The 26899-nt window shown below is 42.8% G+C and overlaps 1 protein-coding gene across 2 annotated transcripts in view; it reads left to right on the top strand.

The window, feature by feature from the left end:
• Window positions 1-26272, top strand: part of NR1H4 (nuclear receptor subfamily 1 group H member 4) — a 126911-nt gene extending 100639 nt beyond the window's left edge. For both annotated transcript variants that reach the window (XM_040344326.1, XM_040344327.1), the window contains 3 exons: window positions 1942-2088; window positions 12284-12397; window positions 25272-26272. In XM_040344326.1, coding sequence (XP_040200260.1) covers window positions 1942-2088; window positions 12284-12397; window positions 25272-25510 — 500 coding nt within the window. In that variant the 3' untranslated portion in view covers window positions 25511-26272. The remainder of the gene's footprint in view (window positions 1-1941; window positions 2089-12283; window positions 12398-25271) is intronic.
• The last annotated feature ends 627 nt before the right edge of the window (window positions 26273-26899 follow it).

Raw genomic sequence — 26899 nt, 5'->3', positions numbered from 1 at the left:
TGTCACCCTAGGACAGAAAGTGTGTTGTTTGCAGAATCATTTGGTAAAAATAAAGGGAAAACTTCTGGAAAAAAAAAAAACTTCACTTCCTGTAGCAGAGACAAAGCAGTGAGTAAGGAAGCAGGACGTTAGTAAGACGAGATTTCTCAGATCCATAAAGATTTGTCCTCTTAAACAGTTTTGTCTGGAACAGATAGACCCATTGGAAGGTTTCTCCTCCGCTTCTGTTCCTATGACACCTTTTGGATGTTAAATTTCCTATCACTGGCCCGGATTCAGAGAGAATTTACGCCGATGTATCCATAGATACGCCGCGTAAATTCAAATCTGCGCCGGCGTATCTTCTTTCTGTATTCAGAAAGCAAGATACGCCGACATTAGCCTAAGATACGACTGGCATAAGTCTCTTACGCCGTCGTATCTTAGGGTGCATTCTCACGCTGGCCGCTAGGTGGCGCTCCCGTCGTTTTCGGCCTAGATTATGCAAATTACCTAGTTACGCCAATTCACAAACGTATGTGCGCCCGGCGGTAGTTTTTTTACGTCGTTTGCGTAAGTCGTTTTCGTCGTAACCTTGATCCTGCTATTAGGTGGCGCAGCCAATGGTAAGTATGGACGTCGTTCCCGCTTCGAAATTTGAATTGTTTGCGTCGTTTGCGTAAGTCATTCGCGAATAGGGCTGGACGTAATTTACGTTCACGTCGAAACCAATACTTCGTTGCGGCGTACTTGAGAGCAATGCACACTGGGATATGTACACGGACGGCGCATGCGCCGTTCGTAAAACACGTCAATCACGTCAGGTCATAACACATTAGCATAAAACATGCCCCCCTTCCACATTTGAGTTACGCGGGCTTACGCCAGCCCCATTTACGCTACGCCGCCGCAAGTGCTTTGTGAATACTGCACTTGCTCCTGTAAGTTGCGTTGGCGTAGCGTAAATACAATACGCTGCGCCGCCGTAACTTAAAGCGCAGCTACCTGAATCTACCCCAATGATAATTTTCTAATCCTTCTCCACTCTATGCAGAACTAAAAAAAAAAAAATTTTTGCACTTAATTGTGTGTGAACATGCATCTGAACCTGAAAGTTATTTTGTGCCGTTCTATAAGCTGGCAGGAGACCATTTGTGAGTGGCCATCATCTTCTACTGGATGCTAAAAAGCCTGAAGATTTGGGAAGCATCTTGACACAGAAGTGCCTAAATAGAGAGAGAGCCCTGCTGGTTAAGAAGAGAGCAGAGGGAAATAGTAGGTTTCCCCCTCATGCCTAGTACACACGATTGGAAAACCGAGGGGATAACCGGGAACCGGCTCCCCTGTACACACGGCCGGTTTTCCTGTCAGGAAAACTGCCAGGAGAACTTTTGTCGGGAAAACCGGCCGTGTGTATGCTCCCTTGCAGTGTTTCCCATAGGAAAACTGCGGGGAAAAAAACGCTGCGATTCGCGGTGAGAAAAAAGAGAACATGTTCTCATTTTATTAACCGGCAGTTTTCCTGTGGGAAACACTGCAAGGGAGCATACACACGGCTGGTTTTCCCGACCAAAGTTCTCCTGGCAGTTTTCCCGGCCAAAGGAAAACACGGCAGTTTTCCCACCTTATGTGGTCTGTACGCTCATGTGGTATCACTATTGAAAAAGTGCTATGCTGGCTAACATTAACTTTTGTGCCTGAAGAAGGACATGACCTACAACATACTGTATGTAGTGCCATTGCTGTACACCACCTTATTTCTGTAATCATTTAAATTCTACAACTTTCTAATTATTCTACATTATTGAATTAATTTCACAATCGAAAATATCAACGTGTGTTGACTTCAAATTCTCGAGTACAATGGTTAAGCCCAGCCCACAAATGCAAGTTTGTGATTTCTTTAGTAGCTCAACATGTAAATGTTTACCTATGTAATTATAACATGTGTATTTTATATAGGTTTTCAAACATTGGATCACGAAGATCAGATTGCTCTCCTGAAAGGCTCTGCAGTTGAAGCTATGTTTCTTCGTTCTGCTGAGCTCTTCAACAAGAAGTTACTTGATAGCCACACCGACGTCCTTGAAGAGAGAATTTGGAATAGTGGTAAGATCAGACTGTGGAAAGTAATTTTCTCACATGCCTCATACATTATTAATTGTATTTGGATTCAGTAAGCTTGTTTGATGGCACTGATAACAATCACAACTAGTACATCCAGTGATCATCTTTTGTCTTTCATTTTCTATCTATAGCTGATGTAATACCACCGTTCTCAAAGTTTGCTTTGTTCATATGCTTGTATTATTCAGCTTTGTTTATGACGCACACATTGCTATTTGCATAATAATACATGGAATCTCTTCTTTATATTGTTTTGATATTCATATGCTTTACTGTGTTCTTAATTAATCTAATGATAGACTCAAAGATAAAACCGCTGTACAACACTTAATTGCATTCACTGTGAAAGTGAAATCACGCAGTGTCATCTTTAGGCAAAGGCACCTGCAGTTTGCTGTCCAGTGTGGTACATTTTTTGTCCACTATTTGGAGACCAGTGCAGGGAAGCAATTTGTTCCTCTCCTAGGCTGTCTGACTGCACAGATCTATAGCTGGCCATACACCAGTAGAATTGTGTTAAAAGTTTATTTTTCGTTCAATGTTCTGTAGAATTTTGTTAAAAGTTTATTTTTCGTTCAATGTTAAAAAAAGGTTAATGGGGTCAAATCGATGATCATTTTTGAGCACAGCGATTAAAATAATCAAAATTAAATTCTAACACTGAATTCCTCTAATTCCAAAATGTAATGTTAAAGGAGAAGAGTAGGAATATAAAAAAAAAAACACATCTATACCAGGGGTCTCCAATCTATGGCCCTCCAGTTGTTCAGGAACTACAATTTCACATAATGCCTAGTCATGCCTGTAAATGTCAGAGTTTTACAATACCTCATGGGACGTGTAGTTCTGCAACAGATGGAGGGCCGTAGTTTGGAGATCCCTGACTATACTCACTTCCCTGCTGCAGCATCAGTGTGATGCTGCAACTGCCCCCTGCTAGCTCCAAGCCCACTGATTGCTCAGTTCTCAGTCAGCTCTGTTCTGAGAGCAGCGATCTCAGTCAATGCTCTCTGCTCTGCCCCTCCAGCACTCACGCCGGGAGCGGCTCTTTCACGTCAGCCAACAGCCCACTGTCGGCTGATTCTGGGTCACAGGAGAGCACAAATAAGTGCACTACTGTGATCCACAAGAGGAGTATGGCCAAAAATCTTTGGCCATACTTGTTTTATAAGCAAACAAATATTATGAAATTCATATGCCAATCTTACTAATGATAGAGCAGTCTAACATGGCCTCTTGTTGTTTTAAAGCTGAATTAATCCCAAAAAAACAAAATGTATTGCAGTTGACCAAACTCTAAATGTGGTGCCTGCATCGGTTTTTCTTTTTTTAGGTTGTTTTTTCTTTCATTTTAAATCTATTGAGCCAGCCAATAAGTCTTATTTTCAAGTTCCTTTAATAGATCAAGCTGTCCAGCAAAAGTGTCAGATGGTTGAGACACAGTAAAAAAATACACCAGCACAAATATCATAAACACAAATAAACAGCAGCTGAACACTCCAGGTAAACTTACAACACCCAAGATCATAATAACATAGAAATAGTGCAGCGCTAATTAAAGTTCATAGGGGAAAATCCATATAGGAAAGCACACAGAAGTTCCAGATAAAGTGATGATGTGCTTAGAAAACAATGGACTCCGTGTCAGATGTGCAAAACCTCCACCTTTAGATACTCTAAGCTGCTCACCTCAACGCCAGGACCCCTGAGTCAACAAAGGGTCAAACAGTCTATCCCATAAAGGGTAAATATCCAGGAGTGCGGTCACAGTGATCTTCCTGGTGTGGACCTTATAGAAACACCAGATGGATTCATGCATCATAGATAATCACCAGTATCCCGACATATAGAGATAAATAAGAGACACCTAGTGCTCTCTGCTAGCAAACTTTTAAGTAACAATTAAGAAGAATCCCTCTTACAAATAGAGCACTTCAATAAGTGCCAGCATATACCGGTAAGTGCTTGTACATATAAACCTCATAGGAGACGGCCACGGGTAATGTCAACGTAACTCCTCTCTTTCTGTAAGCGTTAAGTCCCAGGGGGTGGGACTTTATCAACGGATACAGAGGCACGTCACAAACCCGTCTTAGATACTTGTAAATATTCAACAGAGGGAAGGGACATCTCCCCTTGTTGCCTCTGTCATTGAATCTCTACAGCCTGAGAATCGGGAATTAAAAAGCAGCAGTCTATATAACGCTGCGAACGGCCAATACAAAAGGGGGGTGTTCCCTACTATGGAAAATCAACCCATTGAAGCTATGTGTGACACCATGCCTCTTAAAATGGCCAATAAAACTACCAAGAGAATAAAATAAATATTAATCTAAAATAGAAAAAATGTATTCATTATATATAAAAAAAAAAATTGTTATAAATTAAAAACTATAACAAACTAAAAATGTAATCCACGGCCATCTTGTACAATTATATTCAATAATATATCCATAAAATATACAAATAAAAATTATCCAAACATAAAGATCAGAAATAAAACAATTTAAATCACAAATCGACATTCAAGCCAGCAGGGGCACCCACCTTGGTTTCAAATATCAATAGGATTCCCTGCAGCTCAACTGTCTAATAAAATTGCTTCCTCTCCAATGTCTTTTGACCTTCTCAATACCCTAGAACTTCAAGCCCCTGGGGTCACGATTATGAAAAAGTTTAAAATGCCTAGAAACATTATGCATCTTTAGCCCCTTTTCAATATTATTCACATCTGACATGAAGTTTCCTAAACTTCCTGCCTATATACTGGAGACCACAATCACACTCCAGCATATAGACAACTCCTTGTGTGGAGCATGTAATAGGATCATTGATTTTATATTGCTTCTTTGTGACTGAAGCAGTAAAATGTTTCCATTTTGTGGTATTAACCTTTGAATGTTTACAGGATATGCACCAACCACAGGTGTAAAATCCATTCTGAATATAGAATAATATACACTCAGCTTGTATAGGTGGATCAATCACTCCTGGGGCTAAACAGTCACGCAAAGAGGGGGCTTTTTTTAATATAAATTGCGGACGAATAGGTAATACGGAACCTAAGGTTTTAGGTTCAATATTGGCCAATACTTTTGAACTATTCTTTCAAATTTTTTGTAATGCACATTGTAGTCCAAAATTAATTTATGATTATCAGGTACAGATGAATTCTCCCTAATTTGATTTGAAACCAATAAATTCCTATTCATTAACCTAGTTTTCTCTATCTCTTGGTTTAGAGTGATTTTTTTCATATCCTCTTTGTTGAAATTTAGCTGATAATTCATATGACTGTTTCAGGAAATCATCCTCCGATGTACAATTACGCTTTAGCCTTATAAATTGAACCCCGGGGATATTATACAACCACAATCTATGGTGACAGCTCTCAAATGGTATATATGAATTCTGGTCAGTAGGTTTAAGGTAATTGCACATACGGAAATGATTAACCTCCTTAGTAATCTCTAAATCCAAGAAGATCATTCGCTCAAAATTAACATTCTATTTCAGAACAATATTTTTATTATTTGCATTAAGCTTCTGCGTAAATGTCTCAAGATCTCTGGAGCTACCATCTCATACCATAACAAGGTCACCAATATACCTTTGGTAGCAAATAAGTTGAGGGGGACGATCTGAGAATACCACTTTTTCCTCCCAGTGGGCCATTAACAAATTGGCCACACTGGGAGCAAAACGGGCACCCATCGCCACCCCCCTAGTCTGAAAGAAAAAAAATCACTGTGCCACCAGAAATAATTCTTTGTTAAACAAAAATCTAGGCTCCTGAGAAGAAACTTTTAAAGTTGCATAGACAGATCAAACAAGCTAAATGCCAATTTGACTGATGAACGAGCATCATCATGCCCAGTGATGGTATAATGGTGTAGCAAGGGCCCCGACCCCTAGAGGCCTAATAGTGACCTCCAGTAGGCATAGTGGGTGTAATGCAAGAAAGAATGATTGGGCGCCAGTCACTTTTTGAATGCGAACAAAAGAGATTTATTGTCTGTTAACTGGGGCAGAGAGAGTTAGGGCCTGAACACACCTAGGCAGATGCAATAGCAATTGGCAGACTCCAAGATAAAATAGGCAGACAGCTATTCAGGTTGAGGGCCTTTAAGCTGGTTGCAGCACTGTATTTGTAGAACTGCTGTCTCCTATGGCAGCTGAACTTATAGGTTGACTTCAACACAGATTTGTACACATACCAGACTTGGTATCCCCATTTTGTAGGATCTGGCCTCCATCTCACAGCCTCCTGCTGTAGCTTTTCTCACTGAGCTTCCAGTCTTCTCACTAGACCAGGGGTCATTGTGGGCCACATCAGCATTATGATTGGCCTCAAAACGATCGGTTGTATCTGTAAGATTAGATGTCCAGCGCATCCCCTCCCCTTTACATTAGATTTCAAGAGCCACCCCACCATCAGAAGTTAAGTCCCCCACTCTCCCTTACATCACAGTGCACCCCACTTTTCCCTATGCTGCTGCTGGGAAGAAGCTGGATTCATTGCTTGTAAGCAGAAAGTAAGGATCTGGAGGAGGACCAGAGGAGGGCTGGAGCTCTCCTGCAGCAGCAGGAGAGGTGCGAGGGCCACCTGAAATTGCCTGGAGGGCCAGATTCGGCCCGTGGGCCTTGTATTTGACACCAGTGCACTAGACCTTCAGATCCCAGCCACTGGATCCCTTGAGCTCTTCCACAGCTAATCCGCTGTACACGCCAAGCGTCACCCACGCTACCTGCTGGGTACCTGGCTTGGTTCTCAACTAACCCGTCGAATCCTCTTCAAGTGTCACACACACTCACCCGCTGGGTCCCTTACTTGAATGCTGAAGCTTTCCCAACTTGTTCACCGCCCCTGGCTAGTGAAAAAGGCTGCTCTGGTACTTCCTCAGACTTCACAAACCTGGCCTCTGATGACAGGAGTAGTTGTCCCTTACTGGCAACGGTGTCCCCTTTATCTCTGACCTCTGGTTCTCACTAGCCTGTGGTCGTCCCATATGGCAACTGCTTCTCCTTCACCCCTGGCAACACTCGTCTCACCGTCTGGCTAAACCTCTGCAATGATCGGGCTCCCCTTGGGCCGGGCCTCTACACACGTGGCAAGGCCTCATGCTTAGGCCTAACCTTCAGCTGCTGCTTCACATACAGCCCCCAGGCCTCAGCTTGGGGCTAAAAGGACACTGATCACTCTGACTCATTCCCCTTATATAAACTCTCCCAGCATGTTAAGGCCTAAAATATGATTGGCTTAGAAATTATTAGCCAGATTCAGGTAGAGTTACGACGGCGTATCAGTAGATACGCCGTCGTAACTCCGAATCTGCGCCGTCCTGCATTTAAGTGTATGCTCAAACTGAGATACGCTTAAATGTTGCTAAGATACGAGCGGCGTAAGTCTACCTACGCCGTCGTATCTTAGCTGTCTGTTTACGCTGGCCGCTAGGGGCGTATACGCTGATTTACGCCTAGAATATGTAAATCAGTGAGATACGCCTATTCACGAACGTGCGCTCGCCCCGTCGCAGTAAAGATACGCCGTTTACGTAAGGCGCAAAGATAAACCACCAAAAAGATGACGCAGCCAATGTTAAGTATGGACGTCGGAACCGCGTTGAATTTTGAAATGTTTACGTCGTTTGCGTAAGTCGTCCGTGAATGGAGCTGGCCGTAATTTACGTTCACGTCGAAACCAATGAGTCTTTGCGGCGTAATTTGGAGCATGCGCACTGGGATACGTTCATGGACGGCGCATGCGCCATTCGTTAGAAACGTCAAATGCGTGGGGTCACTAGTATTTTGCATAGAACACGCCCCCAACCAGCCTCTTTTGAATTAGGCGGGCTTACGCCGGCCCAGTTACACTACGCCGCCGTAACTTAGAGCGCAACTTCTTTGTGAATACTGTACTTGCCGCTCTAACTTACGGCGGCGTAGTGTATCTGAGATACGCTACGCCCGCCTATAGATAGGCACAGCTACGTGAATCTAGCTATATGTCTATTCACATCCTGAACCCACTGTGGTCTTGTCATTCGAATCCCAAATGCAGCAGTGCCACCTATTGACAGAAGAGAGAAATGCACCATATTCAGGCTTAGGGCAGAAAGTCAGTTGATACAACTACTAATTAGGCAAGATAATTGCCACCTAGCATAACTAAATTTGTTAGCAACCCTGCTTAATACCAGGGTGCTACAAAGGGAACAAACATCTGCTGTTATCAGGATACTGGATGGAGTACAGTTTAAAGTTTCTAAGATTTGAATGATATGCTTAGTATCTTTAAGATACACGTTAGTCTGCATAACAAGTGGCTATAGGAATGAATCAATATATTGACCCAATCGGGCAGTAACTAAATTCATCCCATTAACTATAGGTTGTCCAGGTGGATTAGTGCTATCTTTAGGGAATTTAGGCATAGAGTAAATAATAGGGGTTCTGCAGAACAATGAATCTAAGTAAGCTGCCTCTTTTTTGTTCAGAATCCCCCCATTTTTGCCCTTTTCAACCAGATCATGCAATTCCTCTTTGTACTGAAACACAGGTTCTCTGGTCAATAACTGATAAGTCTCCCGGTCACTCATTCTGCTTGATAATAAGGTTTATTGAGAACCATTAGGCCTTCCCCTTTATTCGCAGGGTGTATGAGTGACTATTTTTCTTTTCCAAAGAAGCTATACCATTTTTAATATATTGGGGATCTGCCACTTTTTAATTCATCAAGCTCTAGATACCATATTTTTAAAAACTTCACAATATTTATTACCACTATTCAAAGGGCTAAATGTAGACTTTTTTCGCACATTAGAGTGGACCCTTATGATGGAGTCACCTTTCTGGTGATGGGATTTGATAGACAATACTTTTTATTATTTAACCACTTCCATACCGGGCACATATACCCCCCTCCTGACCAAGTGAAATTTCAGCTTCCGGCACTGCGTCGCTTTAACTGACAATTGCGCGGTCGTGCGACATGGCTCCCAAACAAAATTGGCGTCCTTTTTTCCCCACAAATAGAGCTTTCTTTTGGTGGTATTTGATCACCTCTGCGGTTTTTATTTTTTGCGCTATAAAACAAAAAAAGCAACAATTTTGAAAAAAAATTCAATATTTTTTACTTGTTGCTATAATAAATAGCCAAATTTTTTTTTTCCCCAAAAAAATTTCTCAGTTTAGGTCAATACGTATTCTTCTACATATATTTGGTAAAAAAAAAAATAATAATAATAAAAAAAAAAAATCGCAATAAGCGCTTACAAAATATGGGACAGAATTATTATTATTATTATTATTATTTATTTTTTTTATTATTATTATTTTTACTAGTAATGGCGGCGATCTGCGATTTTTTTATTGGGACTGCGACATTATGGCGGACACATCGGACACTTTTGACACATTTTTGGCGCCATTCAAATTTATACTGCGATCAGTGCTATAAATATGCACTAATTACTGTATAAATGTGACTGGCATTGAAGGGGTTAATACTAGGGGGTGAGGAAGGGGTTAAATGTGTAGCCTGGGTGTGTTCTAACTGTAGGTGGAGGGGGGTGACTGGGGGAGGTAACCGATCTGTGTCCCTATGTACAAGAGACACAGATCGGTCTCCTCTGTCCCCTGACAGGACGTGGAGCTCTGTGTTTACACACAGAGCTCCACGTCCCTGCTCTGTCACTGCTGATCGTGGGTGCCTGGCGGACATCGCGACCGCCAGGCACGCGCATCGGCATCTCGGGGACGCGCCGGGTGGGGACGCGCCGGGTGGGGACGCGCCGGGTGCGCACGTGCCGCCGCCCAGTGGCCGGAGGAATCCAGGACGTCAATTGACGTCCTGTTGAGTTTCCAGTGCCACTGTGAAGCCGTCATTTTACATGCGGCCGGTATTCTAGTGGTTAAACTACGCATGTATTTCTGTAAACTGATATACCTGTAACTTTGAAATGTATTCAAATTTCGTACTGGGGCAAATTTCAGCCCTCTATTCAATACCCATATCTCATCTTCACTAAGGGGCATACCACTTAAATTACCTACTCCGGGCCCACATCCTACTTACACTCAAACTTTCCCAGACAGGAGGGGGAGGTGCAAACCAACCATTTTATCAGTCTTCTAGAGATAATAATAAAAGAGGGAGAAATCCTAGAGGTAGACGAAGAGGAGACGGTTACTTCCAATCCCTATTAAGAGGAGGAACTCAATCTAGCGACCCCCAGGATCATACATATGTGTCCTCTCGGAATAGAGGGGGGGGGGGAATTAGACAACATTATCAATCAGAATAAAATTTGAATCCAAATTTGTATAACACAATCTCCATAGGAAGCTAATTTTAGGACAGTAGACAGCATAACAAAAAACAAATGTTTTTATATGTTTATGAACATTTTAATAGCAATTATTGTTAACAGTATCAGGAAGAGAAAAAAGAAGGGCATGAAAGGAGGGGGGAAGAGAATAAAGGATGGAGGGTGTTTGGAGGAAAGTAATAAAACAGGACCATATAAATAAGAAATTGCTTTTATTCTCTACTCACACACTGCCTTTTTTTTTTTAAGCAGAGCACAGTCGGTACTTGAGCATATAGTGCCATCTATTGGGAACCAGTGGTACTTCAGTGATTAGCTAAAGTGTCTAATCTGACCATAGTAACCTTGTAAAGTTAGTACGATCTAATGAAAGCCACTAGTATGTTGTCACCAGTTCCATGGCTTTATATAAGGTTATGGTGAAAAGGGCTATAGAAAGAGGACATCCTAGCACTACCAGCGTAGTACATAGACACCCTGTATAAATTGTTTAGTGTTTAGTGATATCCATAATTAAATAAACATAACGAAAATTTTATAAATATAGAAAAAATATATATAGTGTTCATAAGTGCCGCCTTATAGTCATAAAACATATATTGTGATCCACACTATAATAAGTGCACTTCTAGTGATGGGTTACTATTTCTGTATCACACGTTCTTCATGCTGTGCTCAATCCCTCCACCGGTTGTGGTCTCACCTGGGATAATGGATCGTATATAATGCTATGATCTAATAATGCTTTTGTTCCTTCCAAGGGAACTGGAAGTGCTTTTCCTGGGACCCAATGACAGAACTGCTTCCTTCTCCTCCTACTAGTTCCTCCAGTCAGGCATACACATATGAATATAAAAGAACTCCAATTGTGCTTTATCTTTAAAACACACAATTTATTTATTAAAAACTCCAAGTAACACACTCACATTTAAAAGGTGCTTTCAGTGCACCAAATTGTAAACACATATAACAATTGCTGTGTACACCAGTGTAAAATTGCACCACAGGGTCACGTGGCTTCTTAAGGCAGATATCTAGTGACCCATCACTAGAAGAGCACTTATTATAAATGTGGATCACAATACTGTATATGGTTTGACTAAGGCGACACTTATGAACACTATATTATTGATTGATTTATGGTGGTGGTTGTATATATTTTCTATTTTCATAAACTTTTTGTTGTATTTATCAGATTATGGATGTCACTAAACAATCTATAAATGGTGTCTATGCACTAGATTTGTAGTGGTAGGATTTGCACCTAAATATTTGAACACAGCATTTAAACACGATATTTTGTACTTAAGTGTGAAGCACGGCCCCAATATTTAATTTATTTTAAATGTTTGATCACATGCTAATACGAGCGATTCACAATTTATAAATATTTTTAGTGGTTACAAAACTCATAGCAGCGCACAGTGCCATAACACTTGTTCAGTATAGAAAGAGGACAACCTTGTCAGATTATATGGCAAAAAGAAGGGAAAAAACATTACTCAATTTGATACTGGATCCCAGATGCCTATAAAGCAGACGTACACAATTCTGACCGGAGCCCAATTTTGTACGTATATGCCATAAAAAAAATATGCTGGCTGTGATGGCCCAAAGGATGAAACAACGTTTTTCATTTTGGGTTGGAAAAGAGGGTTGTTTATCAAGGTATTTAATCACAAAATTACTTTTTCATTACAGTTTTGTTTTTGCTAGAAAATATCAGGTCGGTAGCTTACAACTTTCACATCAAGTCTTTTTCATACATGGTACATCCAGTCTATGTTTATATATTTATAGATCAGGAAGGTGTAAAGGAAAATAAAGCAGTCTATTTTTTTTTCTAGGTATTTCTCATGATTACATAAATCCCATGTTCAGTTTTTATAAGAGTGTCGGGGAGCTGAAGATGACTGAGGAAGAGTATGCACTGCTCACGGCAGTTGTGATTCTCACACCAGGTACGTTATTAATAAACAACAATTATCAATACTTGAACAAAGCGTAAGCTACTGATATAGTATAAATGATAGACTGGGTGAAATCTGCCATAAGGCAAGGTGAGAAATGATCTCAGGTGGAGGCATTTGCTTTAGGCCTAACATAAAATTAGACAGTTTGCCTTTAGACTTCAGCTGCCTTCGGCCCCTCTAAGGAAAACAACAATAGTTTCAAGTAATGGTTTTAACTGCCTTTTATCTCGTTTAAAGTCATTCTAAAGGTTAGAATTTTTTTAAATAACAAACATGGTATACTTAACTGCGCTGGCCAATGGTTTTTCAGAGTAGCCCCAATCCTCTTCTTTTTGGGTCCCCTGATGACGGTCCTGGTTATTAACCCCTGCCGAGTGCCCCTAATAGCAAGCCTCTTGCTATGGGGCACTTGAGTGCGCTCACTCCAGAGCCACACTCATGTAAATAGACATTGTCCATTCACACACAGAGCATGTCTTGGCCTCACCACTCACTTTCCTCCTCACTGGCTGTGATTGACAGCAGCAGGAGTCAATGACTTCTGCTGATTTGTGAGCCAATGTCATATGACTTCCACCTGGATCGATGAAAAGCCGGGCGGGAATCGGTTAATGCAGAGAATGCATTAAGGTAACCTTCTGCCTTTAGAACCACTTTAAGCTAATTTAGCTTATGGTTCATGTATGCATTTTTTTCGGTGGTATGTAGCTACTGAAAGTGCAGAAATTCTCAATGGTACATATGGTGCATCTCCCCGCACCCCTAAAACAGATGGTCATTTTATCTACTTTAAAAAAAAAAAAAAAAAAGTAAAAATTACTTTATAAAGCTGAACTTCAGGCAAGCAGCTAAATACAGGGATAAAAAAAATATATCGCATAGGAACTGCTTCACCTGCCAAATCAATTATACTTATGTCCATCCAGCCTTGAGATTTTCACAGCATTCCTACATAGTGCAACCCCTTATGGTAGGGCGGGAGACTCCCAATTTTTCATTTCTGCAGTTACACCTGCAGGTCTTGTCCCTTCCCCAGCCTTTGACTGGAAAGGGAAAGAAGAAGCAGCAAACTGATGAGCTAATCCCTCTCTCACTCTGGTTTTATTAGCATGCTCTTTGTTAGCACATGAGCATTGCAACACAACTGACTGTGCTGCTTCTGCCTCTCCCGGCCTGAGCACTTCTGTACAAATGGTTGAAAAAGGATGAAACCAAATCAAGTTCAGGTACTGCTTACATTTAAACAATATATTTAATGCTACAGTAATCAGTATATAGCTGCATGAATTTGTATCTCTTACATCAGCCTGGAGTTCATCTTTAAATGTTGCCTGCCACACACTACTGGCTCACAATTAGCCTTTTTTCCTAGTATAATAGCAGTTTGCACTAATACTAATAATGTCTACAGTACAGGCAGGGGTGGACTAACAACCCATGGGGCCCCCGGGCAATAGAAGATTATGGGGCCCCTGGGCTTACAGATGGCCACCACGCCAGGAGGCAGTGCAGAGGCAGGGCAGCTAAAATCTCAGGATTTTCACATCAAAAGCATGTCGGTTTAAGACATAGCAGGAACAGATGTAAAAAAAACACAGATTTTTACATACTGTCCCTGGTTTTATTGAGCCTGGCAACCCTGATGGGGCCCCCTAGTGGCATGGGGCCCTCGGGCAGTGCCCGAAAGTCCCAATGGTCAGTCCGCCCCTGAGTATGTGCTAATCAGTGGGGTTGTTGCTAGACTCTGGAACCTAGGGCATTGCCTTGGGTCCTCTGCTGAGTGCTCCAGGTTACAATATACAGTGGGGATCTAAGGTTTGGGCACCCCAGGTAAAAATTTGTATTAATGTGCATAACAAAGCCAAGGAAAGATGGAAAAATCTCCAAAAGGCATCAAATTACAGAATTAGACATTCGTATAATATGTCAAAAAAAGTTAGATTTTATTTCCATCATTTACACTTCCAAAATTACAGAAAACAAAAAAATGGCGTCTGCAAAAGTTTGGGTACCCTGCAGAGTTAATGGGCTAGATTCACATAGATCAGCGGATATTTAGATCCGCGTGATCTATGTGATTTAAGATCCGCTGCCACAAGTTTGAGAGGCAAGTGGCTAATTCACTAAACACTTACCTCCAAACTTGCGGCGGCGGATCGTAAATCCCCGGCGGAATTCAAATTTCCGCGGCTAGGGGGAGTGTACTATTTAAATCAGGCCCGTTCCCGCGCCGATTTAAATGAGCATGCGCCATCCGCGAAATTTCTTGGCGTGCATTGCTCCCACTGACGTCGCTAGGATGTCAGTGGTTTCGGCGTGAGCGTAACTTGCGGCGTGCGGGTTTCTGAATCGGCGTACGCAAACAACGTAAAAAAAACAAAAATCGACTCGGGAACGACGGCTATACTTAACATTGGCTGCGCCTCATAGAAGCAGGGGTAAGTATACGCCGGGAAAACCGCTACGGAAACGTAACAACACTGCGTCGGGTCCGCGTACGTTCGTGAATTGCCGTATCTCGCTGATTTACATATTTCTCAGTGTAAATCAGCAAAAACGCCCTCCGTGGCCATTTTTTAATTGCAGTTAAGATCCGAAGGTGTAACACAGTTACACCTGTCGGATCTTAGGCATATCTATGCGTAACTGATTCTATGAATCAGTCGCATAGATACGACGGGCCTAAGTCAGAGATACGACGGCGTATCAGGAGATACACCGTCGTATCTCTCTGTGAATCTAGCCCAATATCTTTTACTGCCCCCTTTGGCAAGTATCACGCTTTTTGTAGCCAGCCAAGAGTCTTTCAATGCTTGTTTGAGGTATCTTTGCCCATTCTTTCGTACAAAAGTCTTCCAGTTCTTTGAGATTTCTGGGCTGTCTGTCACGCACTGCACTATTATGGTCTATCCATAGATTTTCAATTATGTTGAGGTCAGGAGATTGTGAAGGCCATGGCAAAACCTTCAGTTTACGCCTCTTGATGTAATCCCCTGTGGATTTTGAGGTGTGTTTAGGATCATTGTCCATTTGTAGAAGCCATCCTCTCTTTAACTTCAGCTTTTTCACAGATGGCATCAAGTTACCATCCAAAATTTGCTGACATTTTATTGAACCCATTTTTCCTTCCTTCTCGTGAAATGTTCCCTGTGCCACTGGCTGCAATACAACTCCAAAGCATGATTGATCCACCCCCATGCTTAACAGTTGGACAGAGGTTCTTTTCATTAAATTCTGTGCCCTTTCTTCTCCAAACGTACCTTTGCTCATTCTGGCCAAAAAGTTATATTTTAACCTCATCGGTCCACAGAACTTATTTCCAAAATGCATCAGGCTTGTCTATATGTTCATTTGCAAAGTTCAAATGCTGATTTTTGTGGTGAGGATGTAGAAGAGGTTTTCTTCTGATGACTCTTCCATGAAGACCATATTTGTACAAGTATCTCTTTATAGTGGAATAGTGTACCACAACTCCAGTGTCTGCCAGATCTTTCTGGAGGGATCGTGCAGTCAAACGTGGGTTTTAAATTGCTTTTCTCACAATCCTGCGAGCTGTTCTGTCTGATATTTTTCTTGGTCTTCCAGATCTTGCTTTAACTTCCACTGTTCCTGATGAATGCCATTTCTTAATTACAATTCGAACAGAGGATATTGACATCTGAAAACGCTTTGCTATCTTCTTATAGCCTTCTCCAGCTTTGTGAGCGTCAACTATTTTCAGTTTCAGTTTCTTTATCGTACATCACGGGACACAGAGCGGCATTCATTACTATATGGGTTATATGGAGTACCTTCAGGTGTAGACACTGGCAATCTCAAACAGGAAATGCCCCTCCCTATATAACCCCCTCCCATAGGAGGAGTACCTCAGTTTTTACGCCAGTGTCTTAGGTGTTAGTCATGGTTTAGCTTGCCTCCGCATCCTTGGGATTAGGTGAGCTACCGGTTCTGTCCAAAAAAGCCTCAGCGCTAAAGTGGTCAGTAACCGGACCCCAAACCCTTGGGGTATAGCCCATAATGCTTTTCTTTTTAGAGAGCTGGACCCTGGGCCCAGAACTTAGAAACCTTTGGGTACCTAAAGTTTTCTGTTGCCAGGGTGCTATATGGGCCCAGGACAGTGGATCCTTCATAGGAACCCAGGGCCTGAAGGTCTAGACATCCCCACGGAGATGGGGGAAGATTGGGCCTCTTGCTTGGCAAAGTCCTGCGGCATGGAGCAGGTAAGTGAGGGGAAAACTTGCGGAACTTGGTTCTTAGCAGGTTTTTTTCTGGGGGGTCACAGGGGACATGCCTAAAGTTATGCACTGCATCTGGCAAACTAGTCACATATCATAAAGATAGGATGGCTCTCTATGTATTATTCCCCATAAGATGTGACCTCCCTTGTAGTGTTGGAAAAGCATTGAGTGGGGCCTGTGTTATATAAAAATATATGTGTGTGTCAGAGAGCTTTGCTTACCTGCAGGCCTCCAGGCGATGCTCCATTCAGTCTTCCTCCTCAGAGCCTGCAAGCAGGCAAAACGCTGACCTCCTCATGGTTCCAGGCTGCAGGCTGCAGTTTGCTGGAACAGAGAGGTCCCTTCCTCCCAAAATCCCCCCCCCTCCCCCTGTCGGGAGGGGCATTTCCTGTTTGAGGTTGCTGGGGGGGAAGGGCGGGTCAGTGGCTTAAAGGAAGGGGCGGCCCTTCCTTGTTTGTTCCATCAATACTTTGGAACTGAGGAGAAAGACCAGAGCGGCAGCACGGGGCGCCGAGGACACACAGTGGCCAGAAAGGATATTGCAGTCTTCAGAGGACTGTTTTGTCAAGCCTAGAAATAGGCTGTTTCTTTTCCATCTCATAGTTTTTCTTTGCAATACTACTCAGGGGGACAGAATGTTTTTTCTTTCCTGGATTTGAAACAAAAACGAAAAAAAAAAAAAAAAAGTCATCTAGGGGAGAGGAAGCATTTTTTTATCCCCCAAACAGGTGTTTGGACAATTAACTTTTATAGTTCCAAATACCAATAGGTAGCAGGTGTACCTCGGTATTGTACCATGGTATGCCGCTGTTTTCCCTACAGGGAGCCTTGGGGCCATCGGGATCTGGGGCTGGAGCTGACGCGGGTCAGTCCAACCCTAAGATGGTCACGGAGGAGGTATTACTCACCTCTTTAAAAGAGATGCAGAAAAGCATGGGAAAAATGATATCCGCAGCTATGCGGGGCAGTAAGCGGAATAGATCTCCGTCGCCCGAGCGCGGACCCTCAGAAGAGGAGGTCCTTTCCTCAGGGGAATTGGACGACCTCTTGGACACGGACCAAGTAGGTTCAGGGATCGAAGACCCGGATACAGAGGAGTCTGGGGCAGTCTCCCTGAGGGAGAGCTGGTGGATTCAAGGATTGTCGGACTTGGTCCATAGGACATTCAACTTGCCAGTACCAGATCTCCAGGTATCGACGGTTTCAGCTTTGGGCTCACTGAGGGCGCCTCAAAGCAATGCTGTGTTTCCGATCCATCCTCTATTAGAGGGAATTTTGTTCCAAGATTGGAACAAGCCAGATAAGATCTTCTTACCACCTAAAAGGTTCTCTGTCCTATATCCTATGGAAGAAATTTTTTCCAAAAGATGGGCTACTCCTGCAGTGGACGCAGCCATCTCATGTGTTAACAGATCGTTAACATGCCCTGTAGAAAACATACAGGTGTTCAAGGATCCAGTTGATAAGCGCTTGGAAGCACTACTTAAGAACTCCTTCACTACTGCAGGGGCAGTAGTACAGCCAGCTGTGGCTGCGATTGGGGTCGCTCAAGCATTATCGGATCAATTTAAGCAGATGCTTAAACTTATTCCGGCCCAGCAGGCAGAAAAATTTTCGGATGTCCCTAAGGCCATATGTTTTACGGTAGACGCAATCAAGGATTCTATCCAGCAAGCGTCACGTTTATCGTTATCCCTTATCCATATGAGAAGACTCTTATGGTTAAAAAGCTGGGAGGCTGAGCCCCCATGCAAGAAGCTCCTGGTAGGGTTCCCCTTCCATGGAGGACGACTCTTCGGAGAAGACCTAGATAAATACATTCAGACCATTTCAAACGGCAAGAGTACTCTCTTGCCAACTAAGAAGAAGGTTCAGGGACCTGCGTTTAAACGACAGTATTCCCCTGGGCAGGGGCCCTCTAATGCCAAGCAGTATCGACGGCCTCCTGCAAAAGCAAACTTCGGCTTCAACAGCAGATCACAAGGACAGGCTGTTAGAGGCAAAAGGCAGTGGTTTCGCAAACCAGCAAAACCAGCCCCCAAGCCAACCTTATGAAGGGGCGCCCCCACCCACGAAGGTGGGGGGAAGGCTGCGACTCTTTTCAGAGATTTGGGAAGCCAGCATTCCCGACGAGTGGGTACGGTCTTCCGTGGCCACAGGCTACAAATTAGATTTCCTAAGGTTTCCTCCTCCTCATTTCCAGAAGTCGAGGATTCCAAACGATCCGGAAAAGGGAGCCGCATTAAGATCGGCATTAGATCATCTACTTTCCCAGGAAGTAATAGTAGAGGTACCAGTCCTGGAACAGGGGCTGGGTTTCTACTCCAACCTATTCATCATCCCAAAATCCAATGGAGATGTCAGGCCAATTTTGGACCTAAAGATGGTAAATGCATATCTAAAGATCCGCTCATTTCGGATGGAATCCGTGCGGTCAGCAGCTGCCACACTCCAGAAGGACGACTTCATGGCGTCCATAGACATAAAGGATGCCTACCTTCATGTTCCAATTTATCAGCCACATCAAAGATATCTACGCTTCATGGTGGCTTCGCGTCACTTCCAATTCGTGGCGCTTCCCTTCGGGTTGGCTACGGCCCCCCGGGTGTTCACGAAGGTCCTAGCTCCAATCCTAGCCAAACTAAGGATCCAAGGGGTCACGATCCTAGCATACCTGGACGACCTCCTAGTCATAGATCACTCGTCTCCCGGCTTGGAGCGAGCAGTGGCCCTCACGGTCCAATACCTCGAGAGGTTCGGCTGGGTCCTAAATCGAGAAAAGTCAGCTTTCCAGCCCACAAAGCAGTTGGAATATCTCGGCATGAGATTAGACACAGAACAACAAGGAGTGTTCCTACCTCTGAGGAAGGTAAAAGCCATCAAGGAATTAATCCTACTGGTTCTAAGCAAGAAAGAACCGACTATTCGCCTATGTATGAGGTTACTAGGCAAGATGGTGGCCACATTCGAGGCGGTACCATACGCCCAGAGCCACACTCGCATCCTACAGGCAGCCATCCTGTCAGCATGGAGCAGAAGGCCACAGGCCTTGGATATCCCGTTGCCGCTCTCATCAAGAGTCCGACAAAGTCTGTGTTGGTGGTTAGACCCTCAGAATCTACTGAAGGGGAGGTCTTTCAGCCCAGTGGCTTGGAAGATAGTGACCACAGACGCCAGCCTGACGGGCTGGGGAGCAATTTTGGATGGTTGCACTCGCCAAGGTACTTGGGCAAAGCCAGAGAAGCAGTTGCCCATCAACATCTTGGAGCTCAGAGCTGCTCGACTAGCCCTCAGGGCTTGGACGTCAAAATTGCAGGGGTTCCCGGTGAGAATTCAATCAGACAATGCCACGGCCGTGGCACACATAAATCACCAAGGGGGAACCAGGAGTCAAGCCGCTCAGAGAGAGGTGAGCTTGATTCTTCTATGGGCAGAGGCTCATGTGCCCTGCATATCGGCAATATTCATTCCAGGAGTGGACAACTTTCAGGCGGACTTCTTAAGCCGCCAGACTCTATGGCCGGGGGAATGGTCTCTGCATCCACTAGTCTTTCAAGCACTCTGCCAAAGATGGGGAGTGCCGGACGTGGATATCATGGCATCGAGACTCAACAAGAAACTAGACAGGTTCATGTCCCGCTCAAGGGATCCGATGGCCTGCGGAACCGATGCGTTGGTTTGCCCTTGGCATCAGTTCAAACTTCTTTATGCGTTTCCCCCGCTCCAGTTACTACCCCGCCTGCTGCGCAGGATCCGGGTGGAGCACATACCAGTCATCCTGGTAGCTCCAGCATGGCCCAGAAGGGCATGGTACTCACTAATCTTAAGGATGGTAGTGGGAGACCCTTGGACTCTTCCTCTACGGCCAGACCTGCTATCGCAAGGTCCGATCCTCCACCCTGCCTTACGGCATCTAAATTTGACGGCCTGGAAGCTGAATCCCTGATTCTCAGGGGTAGAGGTCTGTCTCAGAAAGTAATCTCTACCCTAATCAGAGCCAGGAAACCGGTCTCTAGGGTGATTTATTACAGGGTCTGGAAGGCCTATGTAGGCTGGTGTGAGTCCAAGCGATGGCTTTCTCGCAAATTTACCATCGATAGAGTATTAAGTTTTCTCCAGCTAGGAGTGGATAAAGGATTGGCATTAAGCACAATCAAAGGACAGATTTCTGCTCTGTCAGTGTGGTTTCAGCGGCCGCTGGCCACCCACTCGCTGGTTAAGACCTTCCTTCAAGGGGTCTTACGTATTAGACCTCCAGTTAAATCCCCGCTTTGTCCGTGGGATTTAAATCTTGTTCTGTCAAGTTTACAGAAACAACCGTTTGAGCCGTTGGCTGATATTCCTTTGGTTCTACTGACAAGGAAGTTAGTATTTTTGGTTGCCATAGTTTCCGCAAGAAGAGTTTCGGAGCTGGCAGCCTTATCCTGTAAGGAACCATATCTTGTTTTTCATAAGGACAGGGTCGTTCTCCGCCCTCATCCTTCCTTCCTTCCGAAGGTCATATCCAGTTTTCATTTGAACCAGGATTTGGTATTACCATCCTTCTTCCCTAAACCTACTTCCAGAAAGGAAGGGTTGCTGCATACCTTGGATATTGTCAGGGCCATGAAGGCCTATCTTAAAGCTACAAAGAAGATCCGGAAGACAGATGTGCTGTTCATTCTACCGGATGGGCCCAAGAAGGGGCAGGCAGCTGCAAAGTCCACCATTTCTAGGTGGATTAAGCAATTAATCACTCAGGCCTACGGCTTGAAAGGGTTGCCTCCTCCAGTATCATTAAAGGCTCATTCTACTAGAGCCATGGGCGCCTCCTGGGCAGCACACCACCAGATCTCTATGGCTCAAGTTTGCAAGGCGGCAACCTGGTCTTCTGTCCACACGTTTACAAAATTCTACAAGTTGGACGTAAGAAGGAATACTGATACTGCCTTCGGGCAGGCAGTGCTGCAGGCTGCAGTTTGAGACCCTCGGATTCCGGGGGCTCCTCTTGTTCGAGTTAAATTTAAAAATTTTATTTTTCTCAACTAAGTTGGATTTATTATGATTTGAGTATATCTCTAAATTAAATCCTTTTGTCTTGGAGATGTTCTCCCTCCCCTCATTGTAAGCATTGCTTTGGGACATCCCATATAGTAATGAATGCCGCTCTGTGTCCCGTGATGTACGATAAAGAAAAAGAGATTTTTAATACAGCTTACCTGTAAAATCTTTTTCTTGGAGTACATCACGGGACACAGAGCTCCCACCCCTCTTTTTTGAGGACCATTTTGGGAGGCATACTGCTTGCTACAAAACTGAGGTACTCCTCCTATGGGAGGGGGTTATATAGGGAGGGGCATTTCCTGTTTGAGATTGCCAGTGTCTACACCTGAAGGTACTCCATATAACCCATATAGTAATGAATGCCGCTCTGTGTCCCGTGATGTACTCCAAGAAAAAGATTTTACAGGTAAGCTGTATTAAAAATCTATTTTTTCTAGACAACTGCTTAGAAGAACCCATGGTGCTGATTGTTGGGGCAAGGTCAGATGAGTCTGGGCATTTAAAACCTTTGAGATTGACATCACCTGGTCTTCCCAGACGATGATTGAGAACAATCCATGACACTGGCAGGTCTCAGCTTTGCAAAGGGGGCAGTGCATGCTATAAATTCTGCAGGGTGCCCAAACTTTTGCAGACACCATTTTTTTGTTTTCTGTAATTTTGAAAGTGTAAATGATGGAAATAAAATCTAACTTTTTTTGACATATAAGAATGTCTAATCTGTAATTTGATGCCTTTTGGAGATTTTTCCATCTTTCCTTGGCTTCGTTATGTACATTAATACAAATTTTTACCTGGGGTGCCCAAACTTTCGATCCCCATTGTACATACTTCAATTCTTATTTAGCTGGTTGCGATTTCTTTTAGTATTTGTAGATCCCTAGTTGCATCCTTTGTTTACAGTTCTTTAGAACTTAATTAGATAATCTGACATTTTAAGTAAATTACAAAGGGGTAGATTCACGTACCTCAGCGCATCTTTCCGCCGGGCGCAGCGTATCTAAGATACACTACGCCGCCGTAACTTATTTTTTTTTCCGAATCCTCAAAGAATATGCGCCGTAAGTTACAGCGGCGTAGTGTATCTTTGGCGGTGTAAGGGCACGGAATTCAAATAGATGTGATGGGGGCGTGTTTTATGTAAATACGTCGTGACCCGACGTAAACAACGTTTTTTTTAACTGCGCATGCGCCGTCTGTGGGGGTATCCCAGTGTGCATGCTCGAAATTAAACTGGAACAAGCCAATGCTTACGACGAGTGACGTCATTCTACGCAAATCCCTATTCACGAACGACTTACGCAAACGACGTAAAAAATTTTAAATGCGAGGCGGGAACGACGGCCATACTTAACATTGAGTACGCCTCATAATAGCAGGTTTAACTATACGCCGGAAAAAGCCGAACGCAAACGACGTAAAAAAATGCGCCGGCCGGACGTACGTTCGTGGATCGCCGTAACTAGCTAATTTGCATACTTGACGCGGAATTAGACGGAAACGCCACCTAGCGGCCGGAGGAAAAAATGCACCTAAGATCCGATGGCGTACTAAGACGTACGCCTGTCGGATCGACCTGAGATGCCGTCGTATCTTGTTTTGTAGATACAAAACAAAGATACGACGCAGGAATTTTAAAATTACGCTGCATATCAATAGATACGCCGGCGTAATTGTTCTATGGATCTGGCCCAAAATATCTACATTTTCTTATACTTTTCAGTGAATATATATTTTTTACTTAAGTAAATGTAAACGAGTCAAAAACTGTTTTTTTCCCCAAGTGTTGGATAATATAGGGAAGAATTATAAGTGTTTGGATTTATTGGTCTCCAGGGCTTCCTTAAAGAAAATTCCTCTCACTTCTTGTATTGCTTGTATTGTTGACAACGGTTTAATCAGAGAAGAAGTAAGGGAAAATCTGCAATGAGGGCTCAGACTGAAATAAAAACCTCACATGGATTCTAGTCCTTTCCCACTTTACTAAAGAAAAATATTTTTATTTTTGTCTGTGTTGCTGTTGGAAAGTTCTCCTTGCTATTTGGTAAAACATTGGCAGTAGGACAGGAATTGTGGATAAATCTGAATCCCCAGACAACAGTGGGGTTGTCATTCTCCCCCATTTTATCCAAAACTAAGAAAAAACTTTTTGGCTGAAAATACAATTTTAATAAAAAATTGAACCATTGATTAGCATCGAAATTATACATTACGAGCACAAAATGCTTTTTGAAATTTTTGATGTGGTAATGTTTTGAAAATTAAACTGATAACCTGGAAGTACAAAGATTATAGGGCCTATTGAACTTCCAGGTTATCACATTGTTATTGGATTTTCAGGTGTTTTTAGTTAAGGCTGTTTTTGAGCATTTTTTTCATGCATATGTGGATATATTAGAAGAGTATTTCAAGCCTTTTACATGTGTATTCAAGCTTTGGGTGTTTTTGTTTTAGCCAATGGAAAGCACTAAGGAGAGAAGACAAGTTCTTACAGGCTAAGCAACACTGAATTGAACACTGAAGAACTAAAATACAACTAAAAACACTTGATTTGAACATTTAGTGCTGTTCCTATTGAAGTTCATGAAGTCAAAAACACCCAGTCGGCCTCAAAAGTAGCTCATGTAGCTTTTGAAGCATCAGGTGTCGAGCTACGGGTGTCTGAGCCTTCATATGTGAATGACCCCCATTTACTGTGAACCCAACTTTAGGGTCTCTGCTCTGGCATGTCCCCCATTCATTGTGTTCAACTGAAAGTGAAGGTCAGGCTAGTAGTCTGCCCTGACTCCATGCAATCCACAGCACAAATCGAGGAAACTTTCAGCAACCGCACACCATAGCCCAGCATGTAATAAATTATAGCAGCCTTAGCCAAACTCCATCCAGGCCACGCACCCTGACATGTTTCGCCCCACCCTGTGGATCAGGCGAAACATGTTTGGGGCATGACCTGGATGGAGTTAGGCTGAGGCTGCTATCGCTTATTACACGCTGGGCTTATATGGTGTGCGTGGCTAAGATTTTTCTCTATTGGTAATGTGTCCCCCATTTAATTACATGAGATTTTTGTTGAGCGTTCTTGCTTTGAGCTCAGGTGGGAAAATAAAATATAAAATAAATATTAAATATAAAACAAATATGAAAGTATAACTAAAGGCAAAACTTTTTTGTTTCTACTTTTGGATAGAGAGGAGAGATATTAGAACCCCTGACAGATTTGTATCGCTGTCTGTGCCCTTGTTAGGGAGATTCACCCTTTTTTTCCTGTTTACCATTACCAACGAAAGTGAAAATAAAAGAAATCTCCAAAGTTAGGGTTGTCCCTAGAACAGGAATAGTTTAGATATCTTCCAATGGGGACACTGGTTCTGGTGGTGACAACCGGGGATGCCTTCATTTTATCTTTCTAGTTTGACTATGGGACAGGATACAAAGGAAAATATCACCAATGGAACACAGATGGCAAAAAATAAACCCTACAGAGAAGTTTTGCCTAAAGTTCTACATTAAATACTTACTGTTTTCTGATTTGCAACAACTAAGGAAACAGAATTATTTTGTAATGTTTTTATTCCTGGCAGATCGTCAGTTCCTTAAGGACAAAGAGTCTGTTGAAAAGCTTCAAGAGTCTTTCCTGCACATTTTGGAAAAGCTCTGCAAGCAACATCACCCCAACAACCCTCAACACTTTGCCCGGCTTTTGGGGCGTCTCACTGAACTACGAACATTTAGCCATCACCATACTGACATGGTAATGTCATGGAGAGTCAGTGACCACAAATTTACACCCCTTCTATGTGAAATCTGGGATGTCCAATAACAAAGGGATGAGTTATGGAAAAGAAAACTGCCAATTTCGAACTCTTACTTCACATATATAAATATATTTTCGTAATAGACATGATTACTATTTTAATGAAATAATAATTAACTTTTCCATTGTATGTATGTATATATATAATGTAAATGTATTTTCAGAACCAGTTTTGGATTTTTATGGAAAAAAAATCAGGTTAGGATTATTATCTTAACCTCCAGTTATGTTAGGCCGTGGGCTATTTTTTTCTTTATGAAATATAGTTTTTTAATGACATGCTGTACATGGGATGATGTATAATGTGCTTGTAGGGACTTTTCAGTTTTGATAATTTTATGTAGAGATGCTTGGTATGCTGCAGCTTGAGGTCATGATAACCATTTTTTTTTTAAGGTTGGAGTATCTTAAATGTCCCACCCCTACCTCCACAACCCGATTTACTTGTGTGCTTTTTAGCATTTCCTTTTATGAACAGCATTGAAGAATGCAATAGTTTTAGTGAAATAAAATATCAAGATATATAGCAGGTTTCACTTATTGCATGTGTAGGTTTTTTTTATCACATATATAAATCTAACTACTTGCTTTCTCACCGGGACATAATTCTTCACCTAGAATCAGGATAGTGGAGCCCTGGCCTCAAAGCTTGGTGGTAAATGACTGAGTATCAGTGCGAAACGTCAGCTGTGCATCCCGTTTTCATCTTTTTGCTGTGGATTGTAGTGTATTCCATTTTACCATTAAAGGACAATTCAGGAATCTTTTCCAGGAGTGCGGCTGTCCAAATATTTTCTTTTTTGTTTTCTGGTAAATGACTGTATTGGATGATTGTTATAGCGTGGCAGCTCTCTATTGCCCCGTGTAGCACCACTGGGGTTCCTGGGGGGTTAAGTTGTATGGAGAAAGAGGATGAAAGAATAAGGCCGCAGGGATTGGCCAAAATATGAATTTTTAATTGTTTACGATAAAAAGGATCTATCAAAATTGGTCATACAACACATTTCAGGGGTCATGCACAATCTTCTTTCATTAGGGTTTAGGTTTATTGTGCAAAACCAATCTGGACTGTTGATTAATCCTGGATTTTAGTTATTATTAGTTTGAACCTCCAGTCAGTAGAGTTGTATAGCAGCTGCCTTCTCTCCATATAATTTTTCTCCCAAACAGGAGCAATGGTTGTGCTGAATTACAAAGTGCAAAGCCAATGCAGCTTAGGGCCATGTGCATTTGAATCCATAAAAGTAAACCTACTTCCCCATCAGAGAATGTCTTGTCATGTACATATCCTTACCCAACATAAGCAGGTCAGCAGGGATTTTGGGCCAGATTCACGTAGACTAGCGGCGGCGTAACGTATCGTAGATACGTTACACCGCCGCAAGTTTTCATCGC

Source organism: Rana temporaria, chromosome 3 (assembly GCF_905171775.1).
Source record: "Rana temporaria chromosome 3, aRanTem1.1, whole genome shotgun sequence".
NCBI lineage: Eukaryota > Metazoa > Chordata > Amphibia > Anura > Ranidae > Rana > Rana temporaria.
The sequence above is the reverse complement of the archived record's forward strand: the minus strand, read 5'-3'. Positions and strand labels throughout refer to the sequence as shown.